General features: G+C 37.8%; 1 protein-coding gene across 3 annotated transcripts in view; it reads right to left on the minus strand.

The window, feature by feature from the left end:
- LOC137623268 (uncharacterized) overlaps positions 1 to 15,191 on the minus strand; it is an 81,322-nt gene continuing 66,131 nt past the window's right edge. For 2 of the 3 annotated variants that reach the window (XM_068354032.1, XM_068354031.1), the window contains exons 2-3: positions 2,710 to 2,808; positions 1 to 2,413 (exon numbers count right to left, since the gene is read on the minus strand). In XM_068354032.1, the coding sequence (XP_068210133.1) occupies positions 97 to 1,599 (1,503 nt within the window). In that variant the 5' untranslated portion in view covers positions 1,600 to 2,413; positions 2,710 to 2,808 and the 3' untranslated portion in view covers positions 1 to 96. The remainder of the gene's footprint in view (positions 2,414 to 2,709; positions 2,809 to 15,191) is intronic. The other variant, XM_068354033.1, reaches the window with a different exon arrangement.

Consider the following 15,191-nt stretch of genomic DNA (forward strand, 5'->3'; position numbering starts at 1 on the left):
ACAATAATGATAAGACATAATAATAGAACAGCAGTATGCTAGCATACTATCAGAATGACTACTGTACAATCATATATCTAAATCTAATGCTTATTTTCATAATTTTTCACCTTTTCTAGGGTGAAGTTTATGATCTTCTTGGACAGTTTCCAATTTATCTGTTTTCATCTGCATTACAGGGACTATTTCACTTGTAGAAGTCTTCGTCTTTTGCTCTTTATCTGTCTTTTTGTCTTGTGAAGTTGACTTTAATTTGCATAACTTATTCTGTGAAGACCCACTATCTTCAGAAACAACAGATGATTTTTCATGAGCTGGAATTTTCTTTTGGTTATCCAAGATTGACGAGGAGACATCCTGAGATACACGCTGTGACAAAGTCTGCCTGTGACGAGCTGATGATGAACTCAATTGTGATCTGATCTGAAATAATACTTTTTTGGGAGATGTTGATGATGAGATTACATTTTTTGTTTTACCCTGACACAAAACTTTGAGAATGGCTGGGGATGAATTTACCTCAAGTGAACTGGCCTGGGAAATTTCTTTCTTCACTAGTGAAGGAGAGCTTGTGTTACATAACTTGACAGGTGATAATACTTCTTTCTTAGGAACTGTCAAAGATGAGATTATCTTCTGAGAGTGGGGCTGAGACTTTACTTCTTCTGTGGCAGCTACAATACACGACTCTACTCCATGTAATGTTACATTAGATGACTTCTCTTCCCCATGATCTAATGACAACAACTTTTCTGGTGATTCATCCTTGACCAGCACTTCCTTAGTGGAAATACTTTCAGTCGATGATTGAATTTCCTGAGATAAATCTTCTGACTGAACCATCTCTGAGAGTTTCTTCTCATCCTGTGGAACCTGGGATAAGGGTGTGGTTTTGGCAATATCTACAGAGGAATCTATCTCATAAACTTCGTTTCGAGGCTCTTCTTTAATATTGGGTAAACCTTTAAACCTCTTGGGACATGAATTTCCATCAACTGGGTGTCGACGCATATGTGAGGTGAGGTTACTCTTTTGTCCAAACCTTTTGTCACAGTACACACAAATGAAAGGTTTTTCACCACTGTGAGTTCTCAGATGGTTATCTAAATGACTTTTATGTCCAAACACTCTTTCACATTTATCACAGGGGTAAGTCCTTTTACCTTTGCCTCCTTTCCTGGGCTTATCACTTTGTGGTTTTGTTGGAGAGCACACACTTTTCCTAGTGAAGTTCATATAATAAACATGACGGACAATAGGTTGACCGCCACCTAAGATTCGGATATGATTCCACGGGCGATTGTTTGGCATCACTGTTGTGTTGCAACTTTCACAAACATACGGCCGCTTACCTGTATGCGTTCGAATCTGATAAGCAGGCATGATCACAGTTTCATACTCCATCTGAGAATCATGATACATATAACTACTTTCATCAACATATATCTCAGCGGTTTCATGATTATCTGATACTACAGTACCTTCTGCATATGAATTTTCCCAATCTGAGTGTTCATAATACACTTGCTCTTCACACTCCTCTGGCTCAATTTTGACCTCTGCCATGGGGTAGTGCACGGTGCTGTGATCAAGAGCCATTGTGATATTCTAATTTCAATCAAATCCTTATATAAACAAGCCAACTGTTACAGGATTAATGTTAATAAATGAGAGACATTATTAGTCTATTAATTCTTTCAAATCCAGTAACAGATTAATGGCTGCAAATACTGTATGTTAACCAATTTTTTTTTCAAAGGGCTAAACATTTCAAACAAAGTAATCTGATACTATTAACTAGTTATGTATTCTAATTCATCATAATTTACTTTGATCCCTATGAAAATGATAACTCATAACTTTATTTTTCTGCTTAAAATTGAGAATGTACTTTTCCAAGAGGAAACTGAAAAATTAACATCATAGACATTGAATTAGAAAAATAACAATCTATGAAATGTAAACTGATTGTAATATACAGTGTGTAATAATAAAAGAATACTAAAGTAAGAAATTGTACATCAATCAATAATTCCGGTAAAGTATATGATTCAATCAATTACCTTTCATTATGCTGATAGTGAGAAGTTGATAGTGTAAGGACTACACTGTTACATGATTAACCTTATACCATGAGTGTTCCACCTGCAATACTTTATATTAAATAAAACCACAGCTAAACAGGGTTAATTCAAATGATAACTTAAATTCAAGTTTAAAACTTAAATTTGATGAGCCTCAAGAAAAATACTTAAAAGAAATAAAAATTTACTGTACAGTTACAGCATCAAAATCCGAATATTATACTGTACTGTACTTTGGGCAATAAAAACGACAGAAACTTGGACCTTGAACACAATAAGATGTTGCAATGGGTAAGTAGACGCTCTTAGTCTTCCATGTTAATGCTGACCTGACAAAAAAGAAATAAATGTCAAAATACAACCATCTCACATAGAAAAACATCTTTACCACAATCAAAACTAAACACAATTTCTGTTTTATAAAATTGATATTTTCATTATAAACCCATCACTCATCTAAAACGATCTGTAGTCTTTAAATGACTATCTACATTGCAGGCTTTTCTCTAACAGGCAAAAGAAAAATAACACTAACTAGATACCGAGATATCCATCAATCAGTTGTCTCATTTGTATACATTATGTCATCTGAGTCTTACAGGAAGGAGTAAAGTTATAACCTTACCAATACTCTTTCAATTAATCTTTCCATTGACCTCGGTGACAAGTATACAGTCCAGCCTCAGTTTTCGACCACAATCCGTTCCAGCGATTTGTTCGAATTCTGAAACAATTTTTCCCATTACAAATAATGCAAATAATTTTAATCCGTTCCAAGAATAAAAAACAACTTTTTTAACCATTTTTACATTATCTTACACCATAAACTTTATATTAAAAGAACAAGTAATATATAAAGTACAAAGAATTTCTCATAAATATAGAGTAGGTTAGGCTGGGGTATGTATTGCCGTATCTGTAGCAACTCATACCCCAGCCTCGTTTACTCAGATTTTTGTGTAAAATAAAAAAGTGTAGAAATAGCTTGATTGTTTTATTCTAATAAAAGATATCCTATCAAAGAATGTATGCAAAAAAAGACACATCCTAAACTTTTCAAACCACCTTCTGCGTCCCTTGAAATCAAACCCTTCCGGAACCATGCTAGGGTCTTTTTTTATCAAATCCTCATACAGTTCTCTTGCTTTGCCACAAATCCCATCCTCGCAAACATTACACCTTGCTAACTGTTGCTCGTTTATGAAAATATGCAAAAGGTTCTCCACTTCCTTTTGCTTGCTAAACACGGTCAATCCTTTAGCAACATCACTTGCTTTAAAAGCATCTTTATTTTTAAGGATGGTGCTTCTTGTTGATTTTGCCATGCCAAATTCCTTTGCTAAATCAGACACAAGCACACCCGATTCATATTTCGCTATTAATTCTTTCTTAAACTCAATAGTTTTGTGCACTACTTTCCTCTTTTCATCACCACCAGCTTTACTACATGCACTTGCTTTCGTTGGAGGCATAATTAGGGGTTAATACATTACGTAAAACACAAAATACAGTCAATATTTTCGTAAACCACAACGAACACGTCTGCATACAACGGTTGAATACTAATGATAACACGAGAGCGTCAGTCGGCATCCGAGTCATGTCATCGGGTTGTCTCAGCTCATCTCGGGGGTGTTCGAGTTCTGAAATTTTGAAGCAAAAGAATCTAGAATTTTTGTTCGAACTCTGATTTGTTCAAGACCTGAGATGTTCGAAAACCGAGGCTTGGCTGTATATTTTTGTATGAACGCCCATAAGAAAATATGCTGCTTTAGGATAAACCTATAAGATTGAGAGGTATCTTCAAAGTACTGTTGAACAGGTAATATGTGCAGAAGTCTATCTACGGACCAGTAACACAGACCTGTGAGCAGGACAAGCATATGGACGTAGCCCGACTTAAAGTCGTGTCTGGAACTCGGTTGGAGAACGTTGAAAACGTTTGTAACTGAGATTCCTCCTTCTTAAGAAAGGCAAAAAAAATAGGTATTTTTTCGTCTCCGATCGGTAAAACTGGCATAAATATTGGATGTTCCCTTCGGGGGAATATATGCTTATGAAAAGTTTTTGGTCCAAGTATTTGTAAGAAACTAAGACCTTCGATCGGAGAGAAATGAAGGAAGTGTCTATGAAGGCAGATCGTATATACAGTATGTATGGTTATGGGAAGGTAGACAAGTAATGTATAACCTGGTTTTAGTAAGGGATATAGCCATTACAACTTATTAGAACAAAGTTCTAATTGTAAGATGTTTTACAGCCCTTGTTAGCAGAAAGATCTCTTCCACGCACGTGTACTTGCCCATCTGCGTTAGCGCATGCGTAATCTTAGCCTTCAGATAAATGTTTGAAAACAAATCCGGTTGCAGGAATTATCTATGTGCGACGAATCGTAACATTATTACCAAAGGAATACTCTATTTGATTTTCATCTAGCTGTAGTATTTTTTTAAGACAAGAGCGCATATGCCCACAAACAAAATATTCAGTTATTGTAGCAATCACTCCTCATTGTTTGGTAATCTCAGTTTTGTCAAGTGCATGAGAACAGGAAAGAATGTGTAAAGATTAGGCCAGACTATTTGGTACATATGTAGTGTAATATTATTGCTTTATTTTTCTAAATTATTTAAGTTTTTATAGATGTATAAGGTTTAATATATTGTAGACTTATTGTTTACTTTTTTTTTTGATAGTTTGTCTTTTCACTGGTGGTTATGTTAGTGTTTATAATGGACTAACGGCTGTTTTATATTTTCAAGTGGTGTGGGTTACGTGGCTGCGCTCCTGCGTGAACGGAGTTTTGGAGGGGCTTTTTTTGAGGATGGTTCCTTAGTGTGTTTCTGAGCCTCCAACATTGAAGGGCACGACATTTGCTACTGGATTATATTTACTCCTCGCCATTGCAGAGCTACAGTGTGAAGCTATTTAGCTTTCTTTGGATATCCATTCTCTGCAGCGAGGATCCAGTTCATCTTAACATTTTGTGCACTGCCCTTGGTTCAGTAAAAGCCAAGGGGACCTCTCTGTCCCAAGGTAATAATATTTATACCTGTTAAAGTATCGTGATCACGACCGTTGATAGACAGCTGACGTCATTAGTGGAGCTTGTGAAAGCCTTTGAATCACACCAGCCATCGTCAATTTGATAGGGATATTTAGTTTGTATTTGTTAGGATGTTCTCACTTTTCGTTGGCCTTCTCCTTTCTGGACCCTCTCTCCATTTAGTATGCATGTGTTGATGACCTTTCTGTAATCGTGTAATTGTTTTCTTTTACAGGGAGTTAAGATTGAGTGTGTATAATTTATTATTGTATTATTGTGGTTCAGGTGTTATTTCTGTCTTGTTATTATGTATTAAAATTAAGGAAATTTTTGTGGTATTTTCTTCGTCCCCTTGAGTTGACTTTGCACTCGTATTGATATTTGGTTACTATTCCACCTTTAGTAGACTTAGTACTGTATGATGGTGAATACTATTTGATAAGTGTAGTGTTTTGAGTGGTGGTCAAAACCAGCCATCACAAGTGGCGACCTTGCCAGGATTGTTCGTTCCTGAGTATTCACCTGTTTGTGCAAAGTTAATTCTTGGGGTAATTTTTTTTTTCAGGCAGTGTATTTTCACCTCCTCGGTGTTGTTTTATGTAAATTTAGTGTTTTGTGTGAATAAGTGATCATGGCTGTTAACGTATTCGAACTCCTTAGAGGAGAGGGGTGGCAAGAGAGGTTGGCAGAGTTAAATAGGGAAGACTTGGAAATTGTTGCAGAGCATTTTGAATTGGAATATGATGTGTCCATTAGAAAGGGTGTATTGCTATTGCAAATTTATGATTATGTTAAGACTGTAAAGACAAGTGGGGAACAAGAGGTGAAACCTGATAATGTAGTGTCAGTAGAAATTTTGGATAGGCAAATTGCCCTGAGACAAATGGAATTTGAAATGGAAAAGTTTAAGGCAGGGGAAAGAGAAAAGGAGAGGCAGCATGAGATTGCTATGAGAAACCCAGTTTCTTTTTCCCCCGCCCATTCCCCAAATAGGTTAGTAACTCCTGCTATTAATTTATCGCAGGCTCTCAAATTTGTACCTAAATTCGAAGAAAATAATGTAGCAGAGTTTTTCGTATCGTTTGAGAGGATTGCTGCAAGGTTGGAGTGGCCCCAAGAGTATTGGACCACTCTTATACAAAGTAAATTGGTTGGAAGAGCTCAGAGGGTATATGTAACGCTGGAGGAGGATCTATCAGCAGATTATGAGAGTGTGAAGGCTATTGTCTTGAAGGCCTATGAGTTAGTCCCTGAAGCTTATAGGCAACGCTTCCGGAACTTAGAAAAATGTAGGGAACAAACTTATGTTGAATTTGCCAGGGCGAAGGAACAGTATGCTAGCGATTGGTTCAAGTCCAAGGAGGTGGGAGATTTTGAGAAATTGAAGGAGTTAATGTTGGTGGAGGAGTTTAAAAGGTGTGTCCCGGATAAACTGAAGGTCCACCTCGAAGAGTTGAAACTCGAGACTGTTCAGGAGGTAGCCATCGCTAGTGACGAATATTGCTTGTCTCATAAGAGTGAGTTAGGGGGAGTAACGACAAAGGTGAATTCTGGTTGGGTTAAGACGGGTAGGAATAATAATGCTAAGGTGTTTAGTAGAAATAATCAGGGAAGTAATAATAATCAGGGTAACACTAATAATAATTTTTCTCCTAACAGAGGCAATAGGCCAAATATATATAATCCAGAGAAATTGAAAACATTGACGTGCTTCTTTTGCAATAAGAAGGGGCACGTAAAGAGTATGTGTTATGCGTTTAGAAAATCTCAAAATGCTAATGTTAGGCCAGTGATGGGTGTGGAAGAGAGAGAGAGAGAACCTACCCCAACAACATCCGCTGATCAATGACTACCTGGTTGTTTTGACAGATATTTGTCTTTCGGTAGTGTCTCCTTCGCCAATTCTTCCGAGAAAAGACGAGTGCGTATTTTGCGTGATACCGGGGCAGCTCAGTCTTTGATTCTAAGGGAGGCATTACCTTGTAATTTTGTACCCAAAAGTGGGGAATTTGTGTTATTGGCTGGTTTTCCTGATTCTGTAAAGTCATATGCTATTGAAAATTTTAATTTAATCTGCCCTTCCTTTGCAGGGAATTTGAAATTGGCCATAGTTGATAAATTCCCGGTTAAGGAGGTTGATGTTGTGTTAGGGAATGATGTGGCTATGAAGAATAATAATTGTCCGATATTGATAAACCCTAATAGTGAAGTAGCAGCAGTTACTCGTTCTAGTGCTAGAATTGTTGACGCTGCAGAGTCAACAATTGATGTAGATTTAAGTAGTTTAGATCGTAGTGATAGCCTAGCTGTAGATCTTGGAATGTTAACGGACAAGTTAAATTGGACTACTGAAGAGCTAATCAAAGCCCAGAAAAAGGAGTTTCGGGAACTCTCTATCGAGTCAGGTGAGGTGTCTGATATGACTGGTCCCAAATTTAAGATATTTAATAATATTTTATATAGGTTGAGTAGGCCTATTGGGGTGGATAATGTTGATTATGAAATTGTGAAACAGATAATGGTTCCTTTTGGTTACAGGAAGGAGTTAATGTCATTGGCGCACGAAAGTGGTCTGGCCGGCCATTTTGGAATTCATAAAACTTCTTGCAAATTGTTAGGGAATTATTATTGGCCGAAGTTGAAGGCAGATGTAAAGAAGTTTGTCAATAGTTGTGGTGTGTGCCAGAGGGTCGGTAAACCCAATCAGCGGATTCCAAAATCGCCTCTATGTCCTATTCCTGTAGTTTCCGAACCTTTTAAGGAAGTCATTATTGATGTGGTTGGACCATTACCGAAGACGCGTAGTGGTAATGAATATATTTTGACAATCATGGATAGGATGTCTCGATATCCCGAGGCAATACCACTACGTACAATAAAAAGTGTTAAAATTGTAGATGTACTAATTGACTTTTTTACCAGGTTTGGGATGCCTAAGATTATTCAATCGGATTGTGGTTCTAATTTTGTTAGCAGGTATTTCAAAGATAAAATGGCAGAGTTAAATATAAAACATGTGACCTCTTCTCCATATCATCCGGAAAGCCAGGGAGCTCTGGAGAGATTTCATCAGACCCTGAAATCCATGGTAAAGAAATATTGTTTGATTAATGGTTCTGAATGGGATAAGGAATTACCTTATTTGTTGTTCGCTTTTCGTTCTGTCCCAAGTCAGTCTTTAGGTTTTTCGCCTTTCAGCCTTGTGTTTGGCCATTGTGTTCGAGGTCCTCTTGATGTGGTTCGTGAGTCTTGGGAGGGAGACGTCCCTGAGGTTAATTTATTGGATTATGTGTCTAATCTAGGCGATAAATTAACCAAGGCTTGGAAATTTGCGGGTGAAAACTTATTATGTAGCCAAAAAAGAATGAAGTTTTTCTTTGATAGAAGGTCCAAGGCACGCGACTTTGCGGTAGGCGATAAAGTATTGGTTTTGTTACCCTTCCCAGGGAATCCATTGAAAGCTTCTTTTTCAGGTCCTTGGAAAATTTTGAAAAAAGTAAGTGAAGTTAACTATTTAGTGGAGACACCTCAAAGAAGGAAACCTTTTCAACTGTGTCATGTAAATATGTTGAAAGCTTATATGGAACGGGAAAAAGTCATTCCTGTGGCAACTATTGGGAACACGGTAGATTCTGAGAACAATAACCATTTTTCTTTTTCAGAGGGGGAGGGTATTGATGATAATTGTTTTAATGGGTGTGAATGGCGGTCGGATAATAGAAAGTCTTTGGAAAAATTTTCGGGAGTAATTTCACATTTAGGTAAGGAAGAACAAAGGTCTTTGAAAAATTTAGTATCTAATTATAAAGAATTATTTTCGGATGTACCGGGTAGGACTTCGGTCCTTGAACATGATGTAGAGGTAGGTAGCGCCACTCCTGTGAAACAATCTCCTTACAGGTTGAATCCCTTCAAAAATGAGGTTGTAGCAAAGGAAGTGGATTATATGCTAAAACATGACCTAATTGAACCTAGTCAAAGTCCTTGGTCATCACCTGTTGTATTGGTCAAGAAATCCGACGGTGATTTCAGGTTATGTTTTGATTACCGTAAGTTGAATGAGTTATCTAAATCTGATTGTTATCCATTACCTCGAATTGAGGATTGTATTGATCGAATGGGGAAGGCCAAATACATTAGCAAATTCGATTTGTTGAAAGGTTATTGGCAAGTTCCTCTTTCAAAGCGGGCAAGGGCCCTGTCTGCTTTTGTAACACCACAGGGATTGTTTCAATGTAAAGTTATGCCGTTTGGTATGAAGAACGCGGCTGCTACCTTTCAGAGGTTAATGAATACTTTAGTCCATGGTTTAGAAGGATGTGTTGTGTATATTGATGATATTGTTATTTATAGCGATGATTGGGAAACCCATTTAAAACGTATTAGGGCACTATTTGAGGTGTTGAAAAAGGCAAATTTGGTAATTAATTTAAAGAAAAGCGATTTCGCAAAGGCGAAGGTGGTATATTTGGGTCATGAGGTTGGTAATGGTAAAGTTGCTCCTAAGCAGGCCAATATCGAAAGTATTGAAAATATGGTAGTCCCTAAATGTAGGAGGGATGTCCGAAGATTCCTTGGTTTGAGTGGGTACTACCGAAGGTTTGTTAGGAATTTTTCGGATATAGCCGATCCGTTAACAAATCTCTTGAGAAAGAATGTAGCATTTGTCTGGACGAATGAAACGCAAAGGGCTTTTGATAATTTAAAAAGAGTTTTAATTAATTTCCCTGTCTTGAGAGCTCCTGATTTTGACCTTCCTTTTTCTCTTGCCACGGATGCAAGTGACGTTGGTGTAGGAGCGGTGTTGTTGCAGAATGACGAGCAGGGAGTTTCTCATCCTGTCGCATTCTTTTCAAAAAAATTGTCCTCCGCCCAACGTAGGTATTCCACTGTGGAGAAAGAGACTCTTGCTTTAGTATTTGCTATTAACCATTTTCAGGTTTATCTCTCCTCCTCAGATACACCTATTAAGGTCTTGACAGACCATAATCCCCTGACCTTCATCAGCAGATACAAAAATAAAAATCAACGATTGATGAGGTGGAGTCTCATGCTGCAAGAGTGGAATTTAGAATTTTCCCACATCCCAGGAAAAGATAATATTGTTGCCGATTTTCTCTCTCGCAGCGTTGAATATTAGTTGATTGACAGAGGGCTATGCAGTTATTAAAGGTAGTATCTGTATCGTTCTAATTATGGTGTGTGTGCTGTTGAAGTGGGCACGTAGTGAGTAGAAGTAAATGTATATTTAAGATTTATTAATCATGGTTTGTTTACAGAAGGCTATAATGTTCTGGGTATATTATATGGGATCTTTAAGGTTAAAAGGTGAGGGTGATCACTGGTACTTTCCAATGATTGATTAATTAGATGGGTCATGGGCTCACGGGTCTGTAGCACAACAGCCGTTTTTTAGGCGCTACAGGCTGGTGTATGAGTGGTACCCTAGACTGAGTTAAGGTTAATCTACTAAGGTTTAGAGGTTTCAGGTACGATAAGGTTTATAATAAGCTAAGAAAAGAGATAGGCACTAATCTGGTATTCTGTATTTTCAGGCTAATAATTACGCTTCATCGATTTTGTTTGTTTGTTTGCACAGGGGAGTCTTGTGGTGGTCTTCTCTGTGTCGTTCGGTGTGTGTGTATGTATTGGACACTATGGTGATAAGTGTGATATATAACACTGAAATAGACAGTGGTTTTTGTGATCAACATTTATTGATAGTGAGTGAGGTGTATCCCTGAAAAGGAACAGTGTATTGTGTGTGGAAAAGGTTATAGCTTTTGGACTATATATACAGAATCCGGTTGTTAGTGCAATGACTCTTAATTAAGTTTATTAACGATATGAGAGATGTGAAATTTTTAGGTTGGGTACCTATTTATCAGATGGTGATGTTTTGGTTTTCTGGTTTTGGAAAGTTTACTTGTGATTAATTTAGGTTTAAGATTTTTTTTTAGTATCGGTTATATATTGCTATCCTTGTGAGCTGCAAACCTTGGTACTTGCCCCCCTCTTTCCTTTTGTTTGTCATGTTTTTGCAATTTGTTTAATAATTATTTTTGAGTGTTGGTTTAATATTTAATATTTTTGAGTGTTGGTTTAATATTTCATAATGTGATAACCTGTATGTTGTAATTTAAATCACTTTAGAAAAAAAAAAATGGAATTTTTTTTTTTTTTGTTGGGTGAGGAGGTGTAATATTATTGCTTTATTTTTCTAAATTATTTAAGTTTTTATAGATGTATAAGGTTTAATATATTGTAGACTTATTGTTTACTTTTTTTTTGATAGTTTGTCTTTTCACTGGTGGTTATGTTAGTGTTTATAATGGACTAACGGCTGTTTTATATTTTCAAGTGGTGTGGGTTACGTGGCTGCGCTCCTGCGTGAACGGAGTTTTGGAGGGGCTTTTTTTGAGGATGGTTCCTTAGTGTGTTTCTGAGCCTCCAACATTGAAGGGCACGACATTTGCTACTGGATTATATTTACTCCTCGCCATTGCAGAGCTACAGTGTGAAGCTATTTAGCTTTCTTTGGATATCCATTCTCTGCAGCGAGGATCCAGTTCATCTTAACATTTTGTGCACTGCCCTTGGTTCAGTAAAAGCCAAGGGGACCTCTCTGTCCCAAGGTAATAATATTTATACCTGTTAAAGTATCGTGATCACGACCGTTGATAGACAGCTGACGTCATTAGTGGAGCTTGTGAAAGCCTTTGAATCACACCAGCCATCGTCAATTTGATAGGGATATTTAGTTTGTATTTGTTAGGATGTTCTCACTTTTCGTTGGCCTTCTCCTTTCTGGACCCTCTCTCCATTTAGTATGCATGTGTTGATGACCTTTCTGTAATCGTGTAATTGTTTTCTTTTACAGGGAGTTAAGATTGAGTGTGTATAATTTATTATTGTATTATTGTGGTTCAGGTGTTATTTCTGTCTTGTTATTATGTATTAAAATTAAGGAAATTTTTGTGGTATTTTCTTCGTCCCCTTGAGTTGACTTTGCACTCGTATTGATATTTGGTTACTATTCCACCTTTAGTGGACTTAGTACTGTATGATGGTGAATACTATTTGATAAGTGTAGTGTTTTGAGTGGTGGTCAAAACCAGCCATCACAGTAGGCAAAGGATAAATTAGCCGTAACCAGAGAGGGATCCAATGTAGTACTATCTGGCCCGTCATAGGACCCAATAAATCTCTAGCATTAGTATCTCAATGAGTGGCTGGTGCACTAGCTATCCTACTGCTTATGAAATATGATGCTCTGCCAACCAATTTATCTAAAATAAAAAGGAAAATACTAAAATTGCCAGTTTGGGACAGCGGAAATTCATGGGCTATCTAACACCCAAAAATAGTGGCTAATCCCGTGTGCTGGACAGTAACTACAGTACTGACACCTGGTTAAATTTTAACAGCCGAGTTCCAGCTACACTGAAAACAAACTCCTATTATAGGAAGAGGATTGTATGTGTAGGAACAAAGCTTCTTTTGATTATACATAATCTAACAATGATGTATCAGCCATAAAGCAGGAACATTATGGATGACATAGAACAAGATCCCATCAATTTATTTACTTCCATTAGGGGCTATATTTACGATTAGAATTCAGCCCTCTCATTGTTTGTGATTGCTGGTCAGCATTCCAATTTTATCATTTAAAGGGGCATCACCAATGCCCTAAAGCATTCTCAAATTTTTAAAGTAATTTGAATGTTTCCTAGGTATACAAAACCGAGACCTTTAGGTAGGAATAGGTTTTTAACGTAAAGTTGGAAGGTGGGCGCGAGGGAAAGGAGCTCAGGTCCCCTACCTGTCAAAGTTTCTTCACTTACGACCTTTCGGCTCAGGACTGAAAGGGGTACTTGAGGAGGGTAGTTTAACCTAAAGGACTCAAGCTTGTATAAGTAGGAAAAAAACAAATCACTTTAATAATCTGAGATATTTGTAGAGAAAATTCCTCCTTAAAACACTATAGGGCACTGATGATGTCCTTTAAAATGATAAAACTAGAATGCTGGTCAGTCATCACAATGACACGGTTGAATTGTGAGAGCAAATATGGTCCCTTCTTGATGTATATAATTGATCCATAGGACATAAAGGAGTTGACACGAGTCATGACTTTCTCTCCTTAAAACCAGTTCATTGACATTTCCAGGGTCGGTTTACTAAGCCAGTTTTGGTCATATGGACTTTATACCTTATGGTTTGTATTCGTGTAGGAACCACAAATTTCAAGTTACAGGTATTTGTATTTTTCCTAACTATCCAAACCTGAGACCTTTATTAGGAATATGTCTTGTGAAGCTGAAACTGCCATTAAACTTAACAAAGTAAACATCGTTGGTCACCAAGTGGCAGGGAGGCCACGCCCACCTGACAGGTAGAACAACCTCTACTTTGACCTTTGGCCTAGGTGCTTGCGGGGTGGTTAAGGCGGGTCATGAAACTTAAAAGCCTCAAGTTTGTATGTAAAGTTAGGAAAAATGACAAATTCAGAGGTAATTTATATATTTCCTAGCGATATAAACCATATCTATTTAATAGGGGTATTTTTGGGCTCAGCTATGTCGTCCTGATGGAAGCTTCCTATTGGCAGCTTTCTAAGGGATATTTGACTACAGTGATACTCCCACAGAATTGACCGTAGGTCTCCAGAATTCTAACTCCTGGCGCGAGTATCCTTAAAATGTTATTTTCATTAGTAAAATAAATTTTTGAATATACTTACCCGATAATCATGTAGCTGTCAACTCTGTTGCCGACAGAAATCTACGGTCGGGATACGCCAGCGATCGCTATACAGGTGGGGGTGAACACAACAGCGCCATCTGTGGTCAGGTACTCCAGTACTTCTTGTCAACACCACCTCAATTTTTTCCTCGGTCCACTGGTTCTCTATGGGGAGGAAGGGTGGGTCAATTAAATCATGATTATCGGGTAAGTATATTCAAAAATTTATTTTACTAATGAAAATAACATTTTTCAATATTAATCTTACCCGATAATCATGTAGCTGATTCACACCCAGGGTGGTGGGTGGAGACCAGCATACATGTTAACAAAGAAGCTAAGTATCCCGTATTTTATTTTATTAGTTATTCAAAAATAACATAAAATAAATAAGTACCTGGTAAGGAAGACGACTTGAACTATTACTCTGCCTTTATTAAGTACGTCTTCCTTATTGAGCGTAGCGGTCCTCTTAGGATGCTGAACGACTCTTAGGTGCTGAAGTATAAAGGGCTGCAACCCATACTAAAGGACCTCATCACAACCTTTAACCTCGGCGCTTCTCAAGAAAGAATTGACCACCCACCAAATCAACAAGGATGTGGAAGGCTTCTTAGCCGACCGTACAACCCATAAAAAGTATTCAAGAGAAAGGTTAAAAGGGTTATGGGATTATGGGAATGTAGTGGCTGAGCCCCCGCCTACTACTGCATTCGTTGCTACGAATGGTCCCAGGGTGTAGCAGTTCTCGTAAAGAGACTGGACATCTTTGAGATAGAATGATGCGAACACTGACTTGCTTCTCCAATAGGTTGCATCCATAACACTCTGCAGAGAACGGTTCTGTTTGAAGGCCACTGAAGTAGCCACAGCTCTCACTTCATGTGTCCTTACCTTCAGCAAAGCAAGGTCTTCTTCCTTCAGATGAGAATGTGCTTCCCTAATCAGGAGCCTGAATAGGTAAGAAACTGAGTTCTTAGACCTTGGAAGAGAAGGCTTCTTGATATCACACCATAAGGCTTCTGATTGTCCTCGTAAAGGTTATGACCTTTTTAGATAGTACCTAAGAGCTCTAACTGGGCAAAGTACTCTCTCCAGTTCGTCCCCCACCAAGTTGGACAGGCTTGGGATCTCGAACGACTTAGGCCAAGGACGTGAAGGAAGCTCGTTTAGCAAAAACCGAGCTGCAAGGAACATGTAGCCGTTTCAGATGTGAAACCTATGTTCCTGCTGAAGGCGTGGATCTCACTTACTCTTTTAGCTGTTGTCAAGCACACGAGGAAAAGAGTTTTTAATGTGAGGTCCTTAAAAGA

Source organism: Palaemon carinicauda, chromosome 30 (assembly GCF_036898095.1).
Source record: "Palaemon carinicauda isolate YSFRI2023 chromosome 30, ASM3689809v2, whole genome shotgun sequence".
NCBI lineage: Eukaryota > Metazoa > Arthropoda > Malacostraca > Decapoda > Palaemonidae > Palaemon > Palaemon carinicauda.